The sequence below is a fragment of the Sciurus carolinensis genome, chromosome 1 (assembly GCF_902686445.1).
Source record: "Sciurus carolinensis chromosome 1, mSciCar1.2, whole genome shotgun sequence".
NCBI classification, from domain to species: domain Eukaryota; kingdom Metazoa; phylum Chordata; class Mammalia; order Rodentia; family Sciuridae; genus Sciurus; species Sciurus carolinensis.
Window position 1 is genome coordinate 67,677,677 of NC_062213.1, and position 26,050 is coordinate 67,703,726.

General features: G+C 32.0%; 1 protein-coding gene across 7 annotated transcripts in view; it reads right to left on the reverse strand.

The window, feature by feature from the left end:
* The window catches only part of Cspp1 (centrosome and spindle pole associated protein 1), a 126,009-nt gene that overhangs the window by 78,278 nt on the left and 21,681 nt on the right, over positions 1-26,050 (reverse strand). For 3 of the 7 annotated variants that reach the window (XM_047547453.1, XM_047547431.1, XM_047547442.1), the window contains 6 exons: positions 15,445-15,548; positions 14,583-14,606; positions 10,844-10,924; positions 9,628-9,726; positions 8,526-8,962; positions 414-512 (listed from right to left, as the gene is read on the reverse strand). In XM_047547453.1, coding sequence (XP_047403409.1) covers positions 414-512; positions 8,526-8,962; positions 9,628-9,726; positions 10,844-10,924; positions 14,583-14,606; positions 15,445-15,548 — 844 coding nt within the window. The remainder of the gene's footprint in view (positions 1-413; positions 513-8,525; positions 8,963-9,627; positions 9,727-10,843; positions 10,925-14,582; positions 14,607-15,444; positions 15,549-26,050) is intronic. The other 4 variants (XM_047547462.1, XM_047547448.1, XM_047547468.1 and 1 more) reach the window with 3 other exon arrangements.

Below are 26,050 nucleotides of genomic sequence, written 5' to 3' on the forward strand. Positions count from 1 at the left end.
ATAAAGTTCTGAAAAAAAAATTCACCCTTCAGGAATATTTTCAATGTATTTCCAAAGTGCATTACCATAACTCTAGGATATCTTTGATTTTTAGTCCATTAAATGATGCTTATTTCTCCTTTCATTATTTCAAACAAATTTACATACTTTATAATGATACTAATTCTGAACACCTTGGCAAGCTTTATAAACCAAAAATTTGTTCTTCAAAATGATGCTATAATAGTACTATAAATTTCCATTTACCATAAGCTTCTCACTCCCATTTTTTTTTCCCTCCTTTTAATTCCTCTCACCAGAAAGGAAGGCAATTAATACTATATACCTTTCTACTTTTTCAGTCAGTCATTTTTAGGCAAGTGCTGTTTCATAGTGTAATGACTCAAGGGCAGAATTTATAGCAAATACTATACCTTTTACTTCCAGCAGATGAAATTCGTATATTTGATTGTTCTGTGACATCACCATCATTCTCCATAGAAGGCACGTTCCCTCGTCTGTTCCCATGCATCCTTAAAAACATATTAGCTTACAGAGCATATTCCACATACAGTGGGGCCTTTCATGACTCTTTTGAGTTTTAACATGTATTGTTGGAAACATTAAGGGAAACAAAGTATTATAAACTTTGTTATACATTATAAAATTAATTCAAATAAGATTTGTTTTAAATATAATCTTCTGGTTAATAATAAACACTAAGAGTTTAGGGGTTTTTTTTATTTGTATGGGAGATATGTTTTAGGTTTCTTTGTTCTAGGCATCTAACCCAGGGGCTCATATATTCTAGACAAGTGCTTTCATTCACTAAGTCACATTCCCAGCCCCTAGAGTATTATACTCATTTCAATATAACTTCTAGAAATTTTTTATTTCAAAATTACAACACTGAGACATATTTTTAAAGTTAAGTTCAGGTAATATACGAAAACTATTTTTTTTTTTTTTTTTTTTTTTGGAAAGGGGTCCTTTTGGTCCTTTTTTGTTTGATTCTGTTTTGTTTTTGGTATCAGGGAATTTAATCCAGGGATGTTTCATTGCTGCCCACATCCAGCCATCCCCAGCCCTTTCTGTTTTATTTTGAGACAGGATCTTGATAAGTTGCTTAAGGCCATGCTAAATTGTTGAGGCTGGCTTTGGATTCTCCTGCCTCGATCTCCCAAGACACTGGGATTACAGCAGTGCACCTAAGACTGGGCTCTAAGACTTCTTTTTAATCATTCACTTAAGTTAAAAATTGAGCATCTGGTGCATGCCAGCTACTCTTTTGGGCACTTGGATATACAGTCCTCGAACTCACAAAGATTATCAAAATTCAAACTGATACTGTTTTCTAATTCAAAATTCATACATTCTGGTAATTTGTTTACTGTGCATACAAACCTTTTTAAATTAAAAATATAGTAGCAGTCTTACCATTCAATTAAACCAAATATAGAAAACGATGCAAAATCACATCAAAATATAAATGTTACCAGGGCTGGGGTTGTGGCTCAGTGGTAGAGCTCTTGCCTCGCATGCATGGAGCACTGGATTCAATCCTCAGAACCTCATAAATAAATTTTTTTTTTTTTTTAAGAAAAGAGTATTGCATCCATCTACAACTTAAAAAAATTGTTTAAATATTTTTTTTAAATGTTACCAAAAGTTGAATGGAAAACATTATAAACAGTAGGTGATGTATGGGATGAAAATGATTAGTTCATGTTATTTACAGGGTTCACAAACAAAAAGAAAGATTCAATTTTTTTTAATTTTCTTCTTTAAAAACCTTTTTGGAAAATAACAAAGAAAAAAATGTTTTTCAGTACATCTTTTTTTTTTTTTCCATTTGGCAAACACTGATTTTTTTTTTTAATCTTAATCTCTCATACCATACAAAACAACATGACTTTTTACACCAACATTTATCAGCACCATGGAAACCAGCATTTGAGTTAACAAACTGCATTTTCTGTCTCAAGAGGACTAATATAAGAAATATGGTTGTTAAAGTATTCAATATTTTAGATGAATTTCATTAGCTGATTAAAACTTAGCAATTTTTAGTTTTAAAAGAGAAGGAACTTTTCATTCTCCATAGAACAAGCATATGAAAGTCTTTCTTTTGTTTCTATCACATAAGGCATTGTCAATATCATCTGCAAAGAAAAAACTATATTTTAATCTTAATAACTATGACTTGGCATGACACATGAATGGTTTCCACTTTTTATCCATATCTAAAACTGAACCCTTCACAGGTCCTTTTAAAAAAAGAATTTCAAAATTACGTCAATTTCTCAAAAAAAAAAAAAAAAAAAAAAAAAGCTAGTTTTATCTAACCTAAAGTCTAGGTACTTAAATCTCTTTAAAGTTCACACATCAGTTTTGGTTCAATCCCTACTTCTACCACTGAAAGAAGAGGTATTACAAACTCAAATTCAAATTTATAATTAACAATGCCAGGTAATAACCAGAATTAGTTATACCAGATCTATACAAATACACATATGCACAAGATATAACAGTGCAGGTTCAAAACTGCCTATTCTTAGAATGGCTGGATTGTACAGGTGGTCCTAGGCTAGTACCTGGAACATAAGAGTTTAAAAAGGGTTCTCACTACTCCAGAATGGCTAACTGTTCCTAAACTATTTACACAAACAATATAGTCCATGCTGAAACACCTACTTTCCTTCAGGGAGTCTCAAATTTTAAAACAGCTAGAAAAGAAGTAATATGACTTGCCCCAAACAAAACCTTGGGCAGCCCAGAATAAAAATCTTGGGTACTGAGTCTCTAATGAGTTTCCTGATTGTCATAATTCAGTGCCAGAGGAATTAAGCATCTCCTGTTTGACTTCACTGGGAAAGAATTTCTAGAAGCTCCTCTCTGGTTTCCTTCTGAATTTGTCAGAATGTACATTTTTCCTTAGCTCATTTTTCCTTGTATTCTTTGATATAATAAATCATTACCATTAATATAACTATACACAAAGTTCTATCTTCTAGCAAATCACCAAACCTGGGAACCCACAATACAACACACAAAAGAAATTAATTGATATAAGAAAGTATATATAAAAATGAAAATTTTAAACAGAGAGAAATTAAGTTACAAATATTTTAAATCATAACTTGTGATCTGAGAATTAAAGGCCATTTAGACACACAAAAATTTGTTCAAAAATTTACCCAAAAGCTTGTGACTAACTTCCTGGATTTTCAGTTGTCTAAACACAGTATTCAAAGGTACAATCTAACTTATTTTATTCTACTATCCAAAGTATCCACACTAAAATATGTTTTAAAGGCTCTTCAACATATATAGATAATAAAACAAGTATCATATGACTAAGAGGTTATTTTCAAAGTTCACTTTAAATCTAAGAAATTTAACAAATTATTTTATTTATGTATAAGATCAAGGTCTCTGCTAAAATCTAAAGTAAAGTCACAGATTTCCCAGTGAACAGTTCATGTGAAAAATGTCCTAAAGTGTACCTTCCACTGAAGAAGAAAAATTCATAACAAGATTATAAAAGTCACCTGTCACTAATAATTATAATAAAATCAATATTGAAGAAATGGTGAAGAAGCCAAGAAAAAGAAAAGAAGTATGCATCTCACTAAAAAGAACATAATACTATTTCCTCTTCATATCATATAAATCTTTAACCTTTAACTAAAAAGATCATTAAAAAAACCTTGAGGCATTAACTTTATGAAATGATTGATATGACTGTACTTAACTTTGTTAACTTAAAAAACTGCTGTTTACAACTAGAGATTCCATAAATATTTTTAAGTAACTAATATAAGATCTAAAGAAAAAACTGCAAGAGAACCTAAGCTATGAAACCATGTTATAGTTTAGAAAGTTATCCACATTCTCTAAAAAAAAAATAAAATAATAATAATTTTATGGAATTTCCTTCATTTACTAAATTTCCTTTCAATAAAGTTTTCCCCAAGCTTCCATCCAATAAATTTAGAAATTAATTACTCCTAACCATCCCTGTTAGTTCATTAAACAAATCTAATGGTGGTTTTACAACTTATTTTAGAAACCTTTCCGGAGATAAATGAAGTCTTCTCTGAAGAAAGGAACTAATAAGATTCACCAGTGGTTTTACTATTGCTATCTCATGGTTAAGGGGTTATTAATAATATTCAAGAGTAATACGCTCTCTAAATGCCTGCGAACAACCTGACTTCAGTCAAAGTCCAGGGATTCAGTTTAGGTCCTATGTGCCTTTTTGTTTAGCTGAGCTTTAGAGTTAATACTAAATTAAGACTATACCTGCGACCCAGAAATAATGTAGTCTATGGCTTTAAATACACAGGTTCTCTTACTACTTCCCAAATCCATGGGCTTTTGTTAAAGAGAAAGACTTCATATAAAAGAAAATATTTGCTTCCTTTGACATTCAAGTTAGAATATATTAAGGGAATAAAAGGACTACAAAATAGTTTCATCATCTACTATCAAAAAAACTAACAAAAAAAAAATCTAGGACTATACCTATAGTCCCAGTTACACAAGAGGCTGAGGTGAAAAGACCACTTGAGCCCAGAATTCCAGTCCATACTGGGCAACACAGCAAGACCCCATCTCATAATAACGAAATAAATTTTTAAAAGGTATGTTAAATAGAAAAAGATTTTTCTCCCTATTTCCTTAAAGACATGAGTCAACAACTCAAGTAAATATGGTTAAAAAAAAGTATTTGTACTATAGACTGATACCACAGGAATGCTCTACCACTGAGCTTCATCCCCAGTTCTTTTAATATTTTCATATATATTTTTAGTTGTTGATGGACCTTTATTTTATTCATTTATTTATATGCAGTGCTGAGAATTGAACCCAGTGCCTCACACATGTAGACAAGTGCTCTACCACTGAGCCACAACCTCGGCCCCCTTTCAATTGTTTTTATTTTGAGACAAGGTTTTTTGTTTTTGTTTTTGTTTTTTAATACCAGGGCTTGAAATGTGTTGCTGAATTGCTGAGGCTGGCCTTGAATTTGCAATCCTCCTGCCTCTGCCTCCTGAGTTACTGGGCAGTATAGGCATGTGCAACCACACCCAAACCAGTTGAGGTAAAAATCTTAATGCCTACAGGTACAGTGGCCCAAGTCTATAATCCCAGCTACAGGGAAGTTTAAAGCAGGAGGATGTCAAGTTCAAAACCACCCCTAGCAACTTAGCCAGACACTGTCTCAGTATGGGGAAAAAAAAAAAAATGCCGGAGATGTAGCTCAGAAGTGGAACATTCCTGGGTTCAATCCCCAGTACCACCAAAAAAGAAAAAGAAAAAAATCTTAATGCCAAAGAAACCAGGCTAGAAGCCAAGTTTACCCTAAAAATTAATGCACTTTTGTTTAAAAAAAAAAAAAAAACTCTCTTCGAAAGTAAAGCAATTGTTAAAAACAAGTGTTTACAGCTAATTTAAACAATTTACAAATGGTAACAAATACCTTTTCCTTTTTCTTTAAGAAGTCACCCTACTTCATAAGTAAATTTACAATGTTTACACTATCCATAATAACACATTATAAAAATAAAATATTTACCATTTGTTGGTCCTATAAACACAGCACACAAGAAGCATCCAACTTTTCCTTATTTAAAAGAAACCATCTAACTCATAATAGCAGTTACATCACTTTACTCTCATATCAAAAATTTCTGTCTTGTGAATGAATTCTGCTATCAGTGTTATTCTTGTTGTAAGAAGTGAAAGAAAAACTCTTGAGATGTCAACTGTCAGCCACCATTTTCCTGTTTTCAGTTCTTTCCTGATTTTTATATTTACTTTAATAACTTTTCTATTCTCTATCTTTAAAGTAAGGAAAAATATTAAAATATCCTTTCCAAACATAAATGAAAATTAACTAGAAGAAAAAAAAAAGTAATACCAAACTAAGTAACTTCAATTCTAATATGACATTCCTCCCCATTCTATGCTTACATAATAAGCTTAGAAGACTGTCCTGCACTAAGTCAGCACTTAATCTTCATGGCTAACACAGATTCCAATTTCCAGTGTTATTTCAGATGAAGTGTTACTTCAGAATTTTATTAAATGACTACTAATTTTAAACTAGCAAATATCAACATTTAGGTAGAATACAAGTGCTAATCACATTACTCACACAGAAACTAAGGCAGCTTTTTTTAATGCTAAAACCTTCTTTTACTCATTAACATTAGTTAAAGTAAAACATAAGGTAATACATGAACTTCTACAACTCAAATTAATAAATAATAGGTTGGTTATATTTTAAAAGTCTATAAACTCCTAGCTATCAAAAGACAAACTATTACATTCAACTGAGAAAGCTCCTAAAACAAATTTTACTCAAAATAGTAAGGATGTACAAATAAAGAATACACACAAACATACACTGAATGCTAACCTTCTTGTTAATTATTTAAGAACACGATCAGTGATTAATAGTATGAGGTTAGGAAAATAACATTTCTTGAAGAAATCTTTCAGTTTCCCATCTTGAAGGTACAGGAAATGTTTCAATAATAAATATATTAATGTATGTTATAAAGTTTATAATTAGAAGCAAACAAAAATATGAAAGGAAAGTATTAGTATATACAAAAACTAGAATTTATCAAAGACTGGCTTTAAGAAGGGAAAAAAACAGAACTAGGTAAACTTAGAAGAATGAAGGAAAAGCAAAATTTTCACTAATAGAGTCATTTCTCCTACTAACCACTCTGCCTATTAAATATAAACTAACTGGATGACTAATATGAAATATTTTTTGAAGGGAGGGCTGGAAATAATTCCAATCACCAGAGATGTATGTGAAACACCTTAACTTTTAGACATATGAATTGATAACAAAATCAAAGTATCTTATAATGTGATTTACATTCTGAAGAAATACTTAAAAAGTGTTTAACTAGACTTAAGTTTTTGAGTATGAACTCAGTCACCTTCTATTTAACCTATTCTCAAAATATTGTTTGGGGAAGTAGATATTAAAAGTTCATTTCATTTATGGGACACAAGAGAAAATACAATAGTTCTCAATAAAGATGAATTTCACTTGTTAGTTTATATGTAAAATTATCATATGCCATAAATATAAAAACTAACATATACCAAAAAATAAGCAGCCAAATTTAAAAAAAAAAAGATTCTAAGCTTAAAAGGTATGCTTACATTTGCACTCTAAAAATAAACATCAAAATTTACAAAGAAGGTATCACCAAGAGTCCAAAATTACCTGTAGTTTCCCAATGGAGATAGACAAGTCAATTTTGTTACGACCTTTAAATAGATAAAATCATTTTCAAATAAAACATTATAGGATTTGAAGTATTTTCTGAAGTACAATTAGATTCAGATTAGATTAGATTGGAATTAAATAGGGATTCTAAAAATCTAATTTTACCCAAATTACCTATGTCTGAGTGAATATTAAAAATATTTTGTGAACAGGACATAATAGCTGCAGAATAAGAAATAGAACACAGAGAACTGTATTTATATTGTTATTCATAATTAAAATACTGAATATGCAGCATTACCCCTAAGAAAATTTTCTAAAATACTAAAAATATAAATTATTTGAACTAATATAAATGAAGTAGATTTCATAAACTTCCAAATTTAGATTTATAGCCTGTCCAAGTTAAGAAGTCAATGACAAATATGGCACCTTGTGATATCTCTATATCTAAATCAAAAGTTAGGTAAACATATGGCAAGTTTTTGGTATTAAGACAAATACAACAATAAGACTTCTTTGTAGTAAAGAAATTATGGTCTCACAAAAACAAAGAAACTGAAAAGCATCTGAAAATCTGAATTTAAAAAACACTTAATTAATATGAATGTCCCAGAAGTAACTGTAAAACAAATAATTTGATGAAAATACAAGCAGCATATGAACATTAAAGGAATAAACTATATTTCATTTATGTTAAGGTGTTCTTTCTTCCCCACATTTTAACATTATAAATTGGGATGGCCATCAACCTGGTTTGTCAAGTTGTTGAAAAGAGTATTTATTTTACTCCTGTCAGTCATTCAGGGACCCTATCAATCAAGACAACTCTGATTTCTTGTCTTGGGTTGTTTTGTTTTTTGTTTTGTTTTGTTTTGTTTTGTTTTGTTTTGTTTTTGGACACGACCAGCGATATAAATTCAGACTATGAACCTGAATCAGCAATGGTCTACATTCCATTCCCAGGGAAGATTTTGGTAGTTTATTACCTTCATTCAGTGCCAAGAAACATGGAAGTTTCCTTTATGTCCCTTTCTCTGGGAATGTCTATTTACCATTTTTATATTAAGGACATCCATAGCTTGTCAGTGTTCCAGCTTTACAATGGGGTCCCCATCTTGGATTTTCTTTTCCCTCTTAGTGGCTCAAAAAATAATGATGCTTCATAAAACTTAAAATTAATCAAGTATGGTAAATCAAATTAAACTCCTTCTCCCTAACATAATGATAGAAAGTAAGAGTGATATGAAGCAAATAAAGAAAATAAAAATGAAGATATAAATACCTGTTATTTGTATACATTCTCAAAGGCCGTCTATCAAAATCACTTTCATATCTAAACTTCTCGTCCATTTCTTCACTTACTTCAGGATCTTGGTCTGGTCTGTAATACTGTCTATCAAAAACATAATCCTCATTAAACCTGTGAAATCTTCTTTCTGGAATGCCAGACTTGACAGCAAACCTTTGATGTTTTGTATTGGAAATGCCCACTTCTTCATTAGTTTTTTTAATAATTCTTCTATTCCTTAATTCAATTTCATCATCTAATTGTCGATATCTGTCCTCCTCTAGTCGTCTCTGGTTTAGAAGCTCTTCATATGCCTCCGAAGTTAAAATCTCCCGCCTAGGACCCTCTGAATTTGTGCCAGATGTTTGTATTTGTGGAGGTAAATCAGGTTTAACTTGACTAGTAGAATTTTTATTTCTTTGACTCTGAGGCTGTATAATTAGAAAAGAAAAAAGAAACAAATCTTAATGTGATAATATTACTTAAAAGGTAACTAAAGCCTCTATTGTACTTAGTCTATCATCTCAATTCTGATATTTAATCACCCATAAGAAATATCTTTCCTTTTGGAAATAAAGAACTTCAAGGAAATTTTACAATAAAAATTAAGTATCAATGGAAAAGCAACACTAGAACTATAAACACAGAAAATAAATTGAATGCAAATTGTATCCCAAAAGATACCAGACATATTTTGGTATTTAAATGTTACTTACAAATTAAATCCTTTTCAAACACAAAGAATACAAAAGGTGGTGAACTTTTGTCCCTACTAACATCATTCTAAAATTTGGAAAAAGAAAAATAACATAGAGAACTAGAAATTGTCAATATTTTAAAAAAACCTTAATAAACAAAAATCTCTTAGCTGATCTCTAAAATTAATCTCACCAATGAGGTAATTTTTTTTTCTTCAATGAGATAAAGCAGTTTCCAGAACTAAATATTTAAATGTTCTGTGTCTGACCTCATTTGGCTTAATTTTTCAAATGTTTAGATAAAAAAACAATTGACATCTAAAACATAAAAAGTTTTTCAAGTAAGTACAAAATATTCAGCAAATGGTATTAAAATTTTATTTTAAAAACAAACCTACCTCAGTATTCTTTTCTAACTGTTTAAACTTTTCAATGCATTCTTCCTTATCCCTGAGAAACTGATTGTATTCTTTGTTGCGTTCAAGTTTCAATCTTTCCTTAAATTAGAAATCAAAAGGCAACATTAACTTCAACTTCAGGAAAAAGGATCTCAATGTCAAATCAGAATCATACAAATCAAAGCTTTTACCCAGAATCAAGCTTTACTAATAATTTCAAGAACAGAAATCATTGCAAGGAAAAGAAGCAGAAAAAGGTATGACCATCATTGCAGCTCTTCAGGTTTCTCTTGCCACATACACGTGGCTACATGTTTTGGTCCGCTAGCACATGAGGTCTTTAAAAGAGAACGGATTTGCTCTAGTTATGAAACATCTCCACTTTATATTCCAGTACTTACAGAGCTTGGATGACATTCCAAAGAGGCATGTCCCATAAATCCATAGATTCCAGGTTTATTCACCAAAACCAAGCTTAGCCAAACCAGGTACATTCTGCTGAAAGCATTCATACTCCCCAATCCATCCCTGAAACACCTATGGCTAACCATTTCCTTCCCAAGTTTAAAAAATGGCTCTCATTATAGTTTAAACAAAATAATAATAATAATAAGATCATAGACACTAAATTACTACAATGGAAATGTTCTGTTGAAACAAGAATATGTTACATCAAGAAATTTTCTTGAATGTTAAAGGACACTAGATCTGTCTTCTGGAACATATTATCTGTCCATTTCGTGTTATAGACTATTTCAACCTTGGGAATTGAATCTGTAAAAGAGGTACAGAGTGCTTTATCTTTTCACCTCTAAAAAGTATGGACATGTTGTCAAGTGACTGAAATATACGTTCAAATAGCTTCTACCCATATGCACTCATTTCACTTCTGTAACTTAGGACCAACTCTGTAAATCAGAAACCAATGCTAAAAAAAAAAAAAAAAAAAAATTCTGAATATTCAATTAAGTATAATCAAATAAGAAAAAAAATTAAAGAAATATATCATATTACATGGTTATAAATGTAATGTTCAAAACACTTTTTAAACAGCACAACTAGAGAGAGACTCCATAGATTTTTTTTTTTAAAGAAACGCACTCAAATTTGGAAAAATCATGTGATCTTCTGTTTGCAGTAACTTAGGAATATGTTGTCTCATGATTCTGATGCCTCAAAAAACTGCTACCAACAGTAATTACTCCTATCCACCTACCTTAGCAGATAACCTCTCACCAATAGGAAGAGAAACTCCCAGAGTAGATGGATCTGTTTCACCCGTGGATAGAAAATTTTTCTGTATATATACACATTAAAAAAATATATTACCCAATTGCCTTTTCAAATGTTTCATAAATGTCTTTATATTCTACATTCTAATCTATTACATTATGCAAGCAAAAGAATGAAATGGAGATGAAAACAGAAACTACGAATCTATAGATTCATACAAAAGTTATTGGAAAAAAAGAGAATTTTCTTCCAATCAACAAATCCTTAAAAAAAAAATAGAATCCACCATTTCTAAACAATAGATATAAATGGTTAAAGTATAAAAAATACTTTTCCAATTTATATTCTTCTAAGCATATATTCTTCATTTTCAATGCTCTACTGTTCTTTTATACTTAAGGCAAATTTTAAACTTCCTCAAAAATATCTTTACCCATGTCCATAATGTTTATTTTTTCTATTTTCCTAAAATTGAAAAAGACCTACTCAACTGACAAAAGATAAAAACTATAAACTTTTTTTTAAATTTAATTTTAGTTGTCAATGTAGTTTTTTTAATTCATTTATTTACATGTGGTGCTGAGGATTGAACCAAGGGCCTCACACATGCTAGGCAAGCATTCTGCCACTGAGCCACAACTCCAGCCCCTAAACGTTGTTTCTTTATGTGTTCCTACACTCTTGTACATTAAGTATTTAAGTGAGGCAGTATAACAGAACATTAGACTGGGAAGCAAAAGACCCAGGTCTCTACAACTAGCCCCAACACTCATTATCTCTGTAACACTGAATAAGTCAGCTAACTTCTCTGACATATTTCTTCCATAAATGAGAATGGCTCCTGCCCTGCCTACCTACCGAAGTTGGTATAAGTATCCAGGAGGCTTAAAAATGTAAAATTTCTGTAACCATTATAAAGCAAATACAAGCAATAATAAAAAATGAACACAATCCCAAACTTACTGATACTGCTACTTTGCAGTCAAGGTGAAACAAGTTATTCAACTCCTCAGTTTTTTCATAGGTAAAACAGGGATAATATTATCTACATCACCAGGTCATGAAGATTAAATCAATCAAGGTTTGTTAGCATGCCTGCTTTTATTTATTCATTAAACAATATCATCCAACTAATACTTTCCAGGGACTATTTTAGGTGATAGGGAGGATAACCATTAAGTCTATGTTCCCTCTACTCAAGAGATTTTACAATTCAATTAGGAAAACAGACATTTAAACAAATAATGACAAAGACAATGTCTGATATAATAGCATTATATTCAAAACATGGGAAGAGAGTTTTAAACAATGATTAATAAAAGTTTCATTAAATGTGAACTTACAAATGTGCTGTGCTATAAAAGTTCACTTGAAAGTGGACTGTACCAAGCTTTTTTGTCAAAGAAAACAGTAAGACACCCGACCAGACTCTTAAGTCAGTTTACCTCCTACATACTGAAACACAGTATAAACCTAATCATTCATAAATGCACACACACACACACACACACACACACAAAAAAAAACATGTTCTGAATTCCCAAGCTGGAAAGACAACTATAAATCCTCACTCCTGATCCAGGCCAATAATCCCAGCAACTTCAGAGGCTGAAGCAGGAGGTCAGCAAGGCAGGAGGATCACAGGGCAGGAGGATTGCAAGGTCAAGACCAGCCTAAGCAATTTAGGGAGACACTCAGCAACTCAGCAAGACCCTATCTCAAAATAAAAAATAAAAAGGACTGGGGATGTAGCTCAGTTAAAAGCAGCCCTGGGTTCAAATCCCAGGACAAAAAAAAATTTTTTTTTTTAAATTCACTCTTTCATTGGGCAATTCCTCACTCTCAACCTCTCAACACAAGTCTACAATGTTTATAATTTTCAATACAATGAAAAATAAATAAATAAGGACAACATTGTTTTCCAAAAAGTTGAATTTTAGTCATTCCCTCATTCATTTGATAAATAGTGCTACTATGTGCCCAAACTCTGATACATTTGGGAAATTGGGAGACATCAGTATATCAGATGGTCATACTTCCTGTAACCAAAAAATATATATATATATCAAAAATGTTTTGATAGCTCAGACATCTAGGGAATGAGAGTGAGAAGAATAGAAATGAGTCCCGGATAGGCTGGGACCTGAAAGATATATGCCATGCTATGGAATTTGAACTTTTTTTTCCCTGAAATCAATGAAGAGACACTGATATATTTAAATTGGTAAAGAATAGGATCATTCTGAAGGGCTGGAGTTGTAGCTCAGTGGTAGAGCACTTGCCTAACACATGTGAGGCACTGAGTTCCATTCTCAGCACCACATAAAAAAAAATAAAATAAAGTTATTGTGTCCATCTTCAACTAAAAATAATTTTGAATAAAAGGATCATTCTGGAAACCAGCACGGAGAATGGACTAAGAATTAGTGCAACAAAATCAAGCTAAGAAGCTATACACCTGGGTGCAGTGGTGCATGCCTGTAACCCCAGCAGCTCAGGAGGCTCAGGCAGGAGGATCACAAGTTCAAAGCTAGTCTCAGCAAAAGCAAGGTGCTAAGACTCAGTGAGACCCTGTCTCTAAATGAAATACAGAATAGGACTGGGGATGTGGTTCAGTGGGCAAGTGACCCTGATTCAATCCCTGGTATAACCCCCCACAAAAAAAAAAAAAAAAAAAGTTATACAGTAGTAATTTAAAACAACAAGAGTCTCTAACACATAGAACTAACTGTGCTACAACACAGTTATCATATTTCCCAAAGGTTATTTAAGGAAGTATATTGCTTTGCCAATTCCTACCACATGCAAATTAAAAATCTACTGCCTTCCAATATGGTCCTATCTACCTACATCATCATTTTTCACTACTCTGAAAAGGAACTGTGTTCTGATCCACTCAAACTAGTAAATCTAGTATGTCTCAATCGTACAAACCTAAAGTCTATCCTCTAGCTCTTCTTACTTCCATATTTTATGTCAAAAAAGCTTTCTCTCCTTCGTCCTTTTGATTGTCCAAATTCTACCTATCTTGTAATAACTTACTAAATAATATCTCCCACTTTGAGGTCTTTCCTTCTCTTGTAGTTACTACTTTCTGAATTGTATGAATATTCTCTCCATTAGATTTTAAACCCCTTGAAGAAAGACAGGATCCATACCGATACACCTTCATGATGAGCAATTTAAAAATGTTAGCTGAGTGGTAAATGAATGTGTGAGATGATCTTTAAAAATAGTCTTGAAAAAAAATAGTTTTGAAAAACTATAAAATTGCTTCTCTTTGTTTTCCAATATAAATTTATAAATGCAATCCAGTTTTGGGCAGAAAAATATCAAGCAATTCAAATCTTGACACTACAAAGTTCAAAACATTTTCAAGTATCTTGACTATTCTATTACTCTTACTGTAATTATCATAATTTGGTTAACAAAACTATCATGCTGAAAACACATGAACTTTCAATCGCTGCAGAATACTATAAAGGAAGCATAAAAAAACAATAAAACAAATGCCAAGCAGGAATCAAAAGTAAAGATTATATTAATGAGAAATTTTGGTGTGTAGACTGTCATCTCGCAAAACTAAAAGCAAAGATACAAAATGGGACCATTCAAAAGTCTTAAAATCATGAAGCTGTTTTTCTAATTGGTTTGAATCATACCAATGCAGATGATTGCAAGCTACTAACAAAATTAAAAGAACATTTTGCAGGTAACCCTACCTTTCTTTTTGCTTGTGTAATTCCCTAAAGTCAAGAGAAACAAACCATTGATAAATTGTATTCAAAGTCCATTCTCTCCATATGCAAATTACAATCAATAAGAGACCACTTATACATTTGAAAAAAACATTTGAAAAAAACATAAAGCAGTGGAAAAACCAAAAAATATCTTAGGATCAAGAAACATCATGATCATTTAAAATATTTATTATAACCTAAAAAGTAAACTGCATTCTAAAACTCAATGAAAAAAATTAGTTTAGCTATTAATTTTAAAAATAGACCTAAAATAAGATTTTTGCTAAATAAATCATTAAATCATAAAGCAAGGATTTCAGCAGTTAATAAATAAGTTAAATCAAAATTTTATAAGCTTAGCTCATAGGAAAATAATTAGCAACCAGAATTCCACATATCATTTTAATACATGGTTGGGGGGAATTAAGGCTTTGGAAAGCATAAGTAGTCTCCTTTAAACCATGATAACTTTACAGAAAACATGACTAACCAGAGTTTAACAATTTCATTTAAAATTAGAACCCATTGCCCTAGTCCAAGAGGCTTAGAGTCTGCTACTTACTGCTTCCCCAACCCCAGGTGCTGGGGGAATCAAACATAGGACCTCGCATGTGCTAAGCACACATTTTACCACTGAGATATTAAGAAAAGCCTGTATTATTCCATGGCATAAATGCCCAGAATCATTTTTCTCTCTACCAAAGTCATGTATCACCTAACTTTGACCATATTACCTTACTGGATACCACTGAAAACCAACATACATGACTAATATTTTACAAAAACAAATTTAAAAATATGAATTCTAAAGCATAAGATTCAATTCATTAATGGAACTCATTACCTGAGTAAGATAACGTCTATAATCTTGCCTCAATTCTTCTTTTAACTTATGTTTCTTCCGTTCATAATCTTCCCCAAGTGGTAAACTTAATCCATAATCAATTCCTAGAAAGAAAATAATTTCTTACATAATATAGTTCATTTTTAGACATATTTCAATGACATTTATCTTCTATATCAAAGCAAAGTAAGAAAAAACATAGTTATGTTGATGCTGGGACTAGGAACAGGAAAAGTTTATGTAAAATGTTTCAATGGGTAATACACAGAAATAATGAAAAATATAATTTCTATGAACCCTTACTACCCTGTTCTCTTGCCCCCCCACAAAAACCAACATTATGTTTCTTCTGTCTCCTTTTGAGATTTTTCTATGCATTTACAAAAAAAAAATACTTTTATGTTATTGCATATACATTTATGTGTGTGTATGTTATATTTACTTTTCCCATTCAGACAAATGATGCTGCACAGTTAAGCATCTTGCTTTTTCAAGGACAGAAAAATTAAAACAAAGAAAAACTAATTACCTCTTCACTCAATTTTACTTTAATCTTCATAGAAATAAATACCTACAATCTTAATATGTCTGTTTCTCAGTCTGGGAAGACTAATAATTTGTTTAACAAACAAGAATATCTTTATTATAACACATTTCTGAAAAAAAAATTATGAGGACTAGGTAGGTGGTGGTTAGGATAAAGTTTCAATTAAAATTTTGAAGTTAAGCCACCAGTTCTAACTTCACATAATTTTTTATTGTGGGAAAATTTATATAATAAGAATCTATCATATTCTTCTAAGCATACAATTCAATGGCAATAAGTACATATATTCACAAGGGTGTACAATTATCACCACTATTCGCTTCCAAAACTTTTTACCATCCCAAAAAGAAATGGGATGATAAAAAAAAGATGTTAATTTTTGAAGAAAACCTCCGTTGTGAATAGTGTTCCTCTTCATAAAATTCAAAAATTAAATTATTTGTTGAGATAATGACAATGGTGATGAGTGTACAACTTGTAAATATACTAAAAACTACTGGTTTGTATACTTTATGGTAAACTTTGCAATACGTGAATTATATCTCAATAGAGATGTTTAAAAATCATACTTTTCAAATAGTGAATAGTAAAATACTATGTCAAGAACCACAGATATCAAGTGAGTATTCGGATTTCTAAAGTCTCTTCCCCTTTTTTAGTACTTCTATATATATGTACTATTATAGTATTTAAAAACTATCATTTCTAAATACAATAAAAAATGTATAGTACTATAAGCACTATAGACAAAATAAATGATTGCAATTTATAAACTGCTATAAAAATCACCATTTTTGTGCCTTATTCTTCAAAATGCAGCTAAATGATGGGAACTTATCAAGCATATGTCATATCACTGCTTTATTACATCACTGAAAATACTTGGGCTGGGTGAAAGCCAAAGTAGTATAAATGTACATGGATGTCTATTCATTTTTACTGAACACAAAATTCCACTCCCCACTATAAGCACTGTGGAATTCTCTTGATAAATACTTCTGGCCTGTTTAACTCCTTGGTAATAAGTATAATAGAGAATTCCTTAAAGAAACTTCTACCACATGCTCCCAACTCTACAAAAGAATCTAAAGCATTCTATATGCTTGGAATTTTATATCATCTTAGAAAGGAACTCTTTCCTCACAAAGGAATCTAAACAGAAGTTAAGCCTAAGGAGAAAAGGAGTTTTGAGTCTCACATTCAGAATAAAGAATCACATATGACACTAAACTATATGATCCACAAAGGTAAGGTTCATGCTTTACTCAATTTTATAATGCCAGGCACACAGCTTGTGCCCAAGAAATGTTCATCAAATCAATATGTAAATGAATACATAAATGAATGCCTGAGCAAAAAGTAACAGGATGGTTCATTCCCGGGTCTCGGCACCAAAAAAAAAGAGTAATGGGAAAAGGGGCGGGGATGGAGAACACACTATTTTCAATATTATGTTCCTGATTTTGGCAGTCTTACTGAAGAGTGAGGAGAAATAGTAATTAGTAAATAGAGTTAAATATCTAGTCACATAAGGTCACAATGAATATTCTGTGTCAAGGAGAGACAGACAACAATGCTGCAAGGATGTTAAATCCCAATAGGCTCAAGCAATTTACAGCTTTGTGTAAAGTCACATGTTGAAGAAGGACTTTTACCAGTGTTTTTCAATTCTACTTGGTGGGTTTACATGGAAAAATGGAAAAAAAAAAAAAAAAAAAAAAAAAAAAGAAACCATGATTCATTTTCATTTATAAATTACTGTTCATATTGTTTGATTTTATCAAGAATATATGTTTTTTACTATTGATTTAAATGGCATTTATAATAATTGTCTTGGTAGACAAGTAACCATGTATAATGCTCGTGGAATTATCTATAATTTTATTGATTTAAGGTTTAGTCAACAGAAAACACTAACTTTTTAATTCTTATTTGTGTCATTTTTACAGCACTGGAGGCAGCTCATAAAAATTAAGAACTGTAAGGAACAATTTAAATATCCTTATATTTAACTATGAATTAACAATGGCATTTTAATTGACTTAATGAGGTAAGACCATGATGAGACTTACTTATTCAGTTGTTATCTTCTGATGTTTCTAGTGGCAAGTAAATGATTAGTGTCATTTTAGGGTCATTTGAAGTGATGTCACTTCATCAGGTAAACATCAATGACCCTAAGAAGGTTAACATGATGTTTCAGGATTATAACTAGAAGCATTTAGTTTCTCCAGCAATTGTGGGTTAAATAAAACATTTAAAATTAAAGCATATCATCTTTTTAAAAGTAATTTATCTTCTAACAAAATATTTGTAATAAACACTCTAAAACAAATTACTACAGAATATTTACCTTCTTTTTTAATAGTTATATTCCATGATAATACCATCAAAAAGCACTACGTAAAAACAATCAAAACACAAATTGTAGGAAATAATAATAGGCCTCTACATAAGCACATGATTTATAAAGACACGTGACTGAGGAGAACATGTACTCACATAAACATCATATTACTATAAGGACCCATCTGACTCATACAAACTGAAAAAAAAAAAAAAAAAAAGAATGCCTGGGATTTCATTATGAATATGCTAAAAGAGTGCTAATTAAAAGTTTAAAAGTAAACTAAAAATCAGTGAAAACTTCAATAACTTCCTTTACTTTATAAAACCTGTTTTTTATAAACACTGCAACTTTTACCTTAGCCTAAATTTTAGAGGTACATAAATTTTGGTGCTGTTGTTTTCTAATATTACTTTTAAATTTCAACAATGTGATTTTTTTTTCCTTCCTGATAATTCTTTCTTTCCCAGATTTCCAGGAATTATATTGAACATGATTTTTTTAAAGCATACCATATAATTCCTAGAATAAAATCTCCTTATCTTACTTTGGCACTTTATAATCTTTCTTTATAATTTTTTGCAGATTTATAAAATAACAGCTCAAGACATGAAAAATAAATCTAAAGAACTGTGGAGCCTGCAATACTGATCAATGGCATTTTGATTTAAAAGAAATATTATCTAGAATGTCCCCACCTAAAAATGCCTAGGGACTTAAGATACAGAAGATAGAATTTCTGCAGTACCCAAAACTTAGAGGTGAAAAGGAACCACAAAAAAATAGGCAATAGCAGTAGATGGAAAGTCCCTAAGACCACCCCCAATTTTCAGTGATAGGCAAACAGGATGAGGAAGTCCTATACTCACTGTAAAGATACAAAGCAAAATTATCAAAGGGAAAAAACACATAGGGCAAAGTCCAGAAGAAACTAGGTACAAGCTTCCAAAAGTTCTTCCTCAATAGTCACACAGGACACACTTAACTCCTTTGGCCACAAGTTGTGACCAAGTTTTTGTCTACTAAGGAAGCTTATTAGGGAATCAGTTTTACTGGACTGGTCACATAGGCATCCTCCTGCATACAATGTTTCAAGTCTCTGAACTCCCCAGGAGAAAAATATGTGTTCAGTATAAACCATATGATTTGTACAAACAGTTTTGGACACAATACACCATTATCATTTAAGGAATGTTTTATATCAGTGTAGGGAACTGTTTACTAGCTAAGTTCCAGGCTCAGGCCAACCTTGTAAGCAGGTCTTCCTAAGGATAGGCAGTTCCATATCTACTATATTAACAATTTTCTGTACAAGGAAGAACTAATAAAGTCCTGAAAGTCAAGAAAATAAAACATTTCAAGAAAATGTCTAGAGGCTAAATAAAGGAAATAATGAAAAAGGTGATATTTAAGAAGTGAACATTGAGCGTAGTTCTGTTAGGGGCTATTACTGACCTTGAACTTTGTGGGTAAGCAATATAAAAGAAAGTCTAAGGAGGAAGAGAGTTGAAGTGAGAGGAAGTGGAATTATAAAAATAGACTACTCTGTTAACAAGTTTTGTGATAAAGGAGAACCAAAAAATGTAGCCTGAGGAACATAAAGATTTTTATTTTTTATAAAACAAGTATAGTAATGGTTGTATTCTGATATAAAGGATCCTACTAGTAGAGAGGGGAAAAATTATGATTCAGAGGAGAGGGCAAACTAATGAAGTGAAATTTTAAGTAAAAAGGACTATTGTAGAAATGGAAAGATTAATCTAAGGCACAAATACAATTCATCAATGTAACTGAAGGCAAAGCAGAATTTATAGGTATAAATGTGGGCTGACTGAAAGATATAAGGGGAAGAGATAATTTTTAAATTCTTTAAAAAAAAAAATCTAAGGGCTTCTACTTTCCCAATGGAATAGAAAGCAAAACCATTGGGGAGGGTATATGCTAGAGTTGAAGAGACCAATAAATAAATAAATAAATAAACAAACAAACGAAAAAACGAACGAACTAGAATGGTGGGGTGGTACATGGATTAGGGAAATGTAGTAAAACTACCCAGCAGCATTAGGTCCCACTTGAAGTTGGTAGTAACTGCTTTAACATAAGAAGAGTTACACAGCTATATGTTTTCTCCACCAAAATTCAGCTACAGAGGTGCTGGCTAACATGAGACACAAAACAGGATTTAATTAGAGGATATCTTGCCAAGCAAATAACAGGAAAAGAGGCAAGAAACATGAGTGCGAAAGAGAGTAAATATTGGACCACAAAATTCAGGCTGCATAAAAAGGGAAATGATGAAAGGGTAGAATGTCATTTAAAGGGGTAGAATCAAAGAACTGTAGATCCTAGTAGGGTCAATTATTAAGAATCAAACACGTTTTAAGGCAAAGTTCAAGAGAGAATGAGTCCGAAAAGTAGGAAATGATCATCAAAGAGTAAGATACACACAACTTTAGTTACATAGGTCTAGAATAGGAGGACCACTGGCATGGATAGGTGGGTAAGGAAGAGCAGAGGACAATATCGTATAATGAAAGGAGGTCGAAAAAGTAAATAAGTACAAAAATCTTAAAGGATTAAGGAGTGCTTAAAGTCATTCAATTTTTTTAAATGGGCAAAAGACTTGGAAGAGCATTTTAGAAAAGAGAAAAAAAGCCTTTGGAAACTAAATAACTGCAATGAGAAAGTAGTGGATGCAAAAGTCTGGCATTGTGAATTTCAAACAGTTGGATTATAGGGAGAAGGAAAACCATAATGGCCTGGAAGTCACAAAAAGGAAAAAGCATGACATCTACTCTATAGGTATAAGTAAGAATCTGGCACAGCATCTGACACATAGTAAGCACTTAATATGTTAGCTGATAGTAATAGCAAGAAAAACACTAGCAGTAGCAGAAACAAAAGTAGAAACAACTGAACAGTGAGTTTTAATATGATTTTTATTGACTTGTCAAACTTTAGGATTCTTAAATTATCCTGCTGGTTTCTGTTGTCACAGGTACAGGTACCAATAAATCTACATTTTCTGGCAAATCACAAAATACCTACTCATTTTGAGAGCTTCCCACAGTGTTTTTAGTCAGCTTTTTTGCTGCTGTGACCAAAAGACCTGACAAGACGAATTTTAGAGGAGAAAAAGTTTATTTGGAGTTCATGGTTTCAGGTCTCAGTCCACAGATAGCCAACTCCATTGCTCTGTGCCTAACGTAAGGCAGAACATCATAGCAGAAGAGTATGGTAGAGGAAAGTACCTGGGGACATGGCATCAGGAAACAGAGAGAACTCCACTCAATAAGGACAAAATAAAAGCCCCAAAGGCACAATGCTGGTGACCTACCTCCTCTGGTCACACCTTACCAGCCAACAGTTACTACCCAGTTAATACATTCAAGTGAACCAGAATACTAATTAAGTATAAGGCTCTCATAACCCAATCATCTAACCTCTGAACTTTCTTGTTATTTCTCACACATGAATTTTTGGGAGACACAATATCTAAACCATAATCATAGTGAAAAGCAAAGAAAACTGCCTTCTACAAGTCTAATTTTTTAAAACTGACAAATAATACAGTAAAAACCTTACACATAGTATTCAATGAGTTTCCATACACTCAGCTAACTAAAACCCAGATAGAGACTTCCAGTACCTCAGAATTTACATTTATGCCTCTTCTCCCATCAATATCCTCTCCAGGGTTACAAAGTATTCCGATTTCTATCAATGCTATTCTTATTCTTGGACGTCAAAAAGAATCATGGTTTATACTCTCTCACATCTTGCTTCTTTCACTCAATAGGTGTGCGATTCATCCACACAGTGGGCACAGCAGTGGCTCATCTTTTGAATGTCTATGTAGTAGTCCATTATGTGAATACCTCACAATTTTTATCTATCCTACTGTGAACAGACACATGAGTTGTTTCCTTCTGTTGGGGGCAGAGATATACTATTATGAGCAAAGCTCTACTGACATTTTTATACTTATCTTTTGGTGGATACATGCATGATTTCTCTTGTCTATATACCTAAGAGTGGAACTGTTAAGCCACTGGACAATTCCACAGGATTCTGTACACATTGCCAGTTTTTCAAAGTTATTCCATTATACATTTCCACCAGTAATCAATATCATCAGTTCATTCACATTACTCATGATCTGTGTATTTTAGGAGTACTTTAAGTCTTAAGACATTCTACTGGTATGCAATGGAATCTTCACTATAGTTTTAATCAACATTTTCCTAATGATAATGATGATGAGCACCTTTTCAAATACATGTGAATCTCCATAGCTACAAAATGCCTATCCAAGTCTTTTGCACAAATTTTAAATGAAACTTTTTCCTATTGATCTGTGAAAGATGCACACACTGACACAGACGCACGTACACACATCCTTCATAAAAACTGCAAATATGTTTTACTGTACCATGGCTGCCTTTTCACATTCTTAAGTATCTTTGAGTAGCAGTTCTTAATTTTAATGAAGCCCATTTAATCAAACTTCTCCTTTATGGTTAGCACTTTTCAAGTCCTATTTATGAAACCTTACAAATACCCTACCCGCTTACAAGGCCCTGAAGACATTCCTCCATGTTTTCTCTACGAGCTATTCAGTGTTAGGTTTACATTTAGGTCAATGATCCCTTTTGAATTAACAATGCATATAATACGAGGTACAGGTTGATTTTTGTTTTGTTGTATGATGGCCATCTCATTAATTCAGAATTATTTGTTGAAAAGACCATCCTTTTCCCACTAAATTGTAGAGGCACCTATATCATATATCATGACTATATTTAAATGGATCTGTTTCTGTGCCCTTTGTTCTATTTCAATAGTCTCTATCGCAAACCTTATGCCCAAACTATCTCAACTACTATCAGTTTATATAAATCCTGACATCTAACACTAAGTCCTCTAACTTTGTTCCTTTTCTCCACAACTGTCAGGGCTTCCAGGTATTTTTTATTCCCAAAGAAATCAGCTTAATAAGAAGCCTATTAGTACTGCATTGGATCTACAGAAATAAGAGGAGAACTGACAATCTTAATATCTTAGTCTTAATATACTGAATCTTAAAATCTGTGAAAATTCTCTCTCCACTTATTCAGGCTTCTTAAAATATTCTCAGCAAAGTTTTGTACAGTCCTAATTTCGTTAGATTTATTCCTAAGTATTTGGTATTTCCGATACAATTGTAAATGTTTTCAATATCATTTTTTTCTTTCATCTCCTCTCATTGCTTTGCACATCTTTAAAAACAAGAGGTTTACTAATGATGGAAACTAGGAGTATAAATGTGAATACCTCTGTATGTGTAAGTGTGTAAGTGTGTGTGTGTGTTTGTGTATAGTTGGATATCAAACCCAGGGCTAGACAAGTGCTATACCACTAGCCATATTCCCAGTCCTCAATTTCATTTTCTAATTGTTTGTTGCTACCATATTGAAATACAAATTAATTTACATAACCTTATATCTGGTAACCTTGTAAAACTGACCACTAATTCTAATGGTTTGTAGATTCTTTTTGATTTTCTACCTAAACAATCATGTAATCTGCAAACAATGATACTCTTTCTCTACTTTTCTAAATGTTATACCTTTTTTTATTGCCTTATTGTACTAATTAGAACTTTTGGTAAAATATTTTTAAAAATAAATGACAGAAGATAACTTTGTATTATTCCTAAATTCAAAGAAAAAGAAATCAAAATTCTACAGTTATGATAATAAAACATAGGGGCTTCTGAGCTATACTTTATCAGATTAAAAAGTTTAGTACCGAATTTTATCAAACACTTTTTTGGCATTTATCAATAATTACATGATTTTTTGTCTTTGTTAAGATGATAAATTACATAGATTTGACTTTCAAATATTAACTGAATCTTGCATTCCTGAATAAAGTTCATCTGAACAACATGCACAGTTCTTCTTGCTTTGGATGATAATGCAGGACTATAAAACTCACCAAGCAAAATGAAATTGTATAGCAATGGGAAAACTGCAATTTTTCTGTGACTTTCACAAATGTTTATCAAAACATTAAGAACTCTCACCATGGGGGATGCAAATTAGTGCAGCCACTCTGGAAAACAGTGTGGAGATTCCTTAGAAAACTTGGAATGGACCCACCATTTGACCCAGCTATCCCACTCCTCGGCCTATACCCAAAGGACTTAAAATCAGCATACTACAGAGATACAGCCACATCAATGTTCATAGCTGCTCAATTCACAATAGCCAGACTGTGGAACCAACCTAGATGTCCTTCAACTGATGAATGGATAAAGAAACTGTGGTATATATATATACAATGGAATATTACTTCGCCATAAAGAATGATAAAATTATGGCATTTGCAGGCAAATGGATGAAATTGGAGAATATCATGCTAAGTGAGATAAGCTAATCTCAAAAAAACCAAAGGGCGAATGATCTCGCTGATAAGCGGATGATGACACATAATGGGGGATGTGAGGGGCTAGTGTTAGGGTTAGGGTTAGGGTTAGGGTTAGGGAGGGGGACAAGAATGGAGGAAGGAAGGACTGTATAGAGGGAAAAGAGGGGTGGGAGGGGTGGGGGGGGAAGGAAAAGAGGGGTGGGAGGGGTGGGAGGGGTGGGAGGAGAGGGAAAAATAACAATGAATCAAACAACATTACCCTATGAAAATTTATGATTATGCAAATGGTATGCCGTTACTCCATGTACAAACAGAAACATGTATCCCATTTGTTTACAATAAAAATAAATTAAAATTAAAAAAAATAAAAAATAAATAAAAAATAAAAAAATTTAAAAAAAAAAGAACTCTCACCATCAGTTATAAATGTATAGAGTAATTTAAAAATAGTAAACTAGTCAGGCACAGTAGGGCACATCTGTAATCCCAGCAATTTGGCTGGCTAAAGCAGGAAGTTTATAAGTTCCAAACCTGTCTCAACTTAGCAAGACCCTGTCTCAAAATAAAAAATAAAAAGGACTGAGTATAGTTCAGTGGTAAAGTGCCCTTGGTTTCAAACCCCAGTACCAAAAAAATAATATTAAAAAATAAAATAGTCAAGTTAATAATGATTTAGTTCACTAAAATTTAAAATATTAGAAACATTGAAAATAAAAATGCTTTCTTTGTTAAAGAAAAACTTAGCAAAAGAGTAATTTGAACATTGCTTGCCTTCTCATTACGTAACTTCCAATATGTCATTCTGTAGCTTCCAATATGCTATGCCCATCTTTTTCATGTTCTGGCAATCCTGACACTGAGAGATTTCCAATTCAAAAACAGAATGTCTCTCCATTTACTTAGACATCCTTCAATTTCTCTCAGTCATGTTTTGTAGTTTTCTATGTGTAATCTTATACTTTTTCATTAATTTCATACTACTATGAATGGGATGGTTTACTTGATATTATTTTCAGAATATTCATTGCTAATACAAAAATATAGTTCACTTTTGTATACTGATCTCATTTCCTCTGAATTTGCTGAACTCATTTATCAGTTCTAATAATTTTTGTGACTTCCTTAAGATTTTTTACAAACAGAATCATGTCATATACAAATAAAGATAGTTTTATTACTTCTTTCTAACCTTGATGGCTTTTCTTTTTCTTCCCTCATTACTCTTACTAGAACCTTCAGTACGATGTTGAAAGAAGGGGTGAAAGCAGACATTCTTGTCTTGTTCCTGCTCTTAGGAAGAA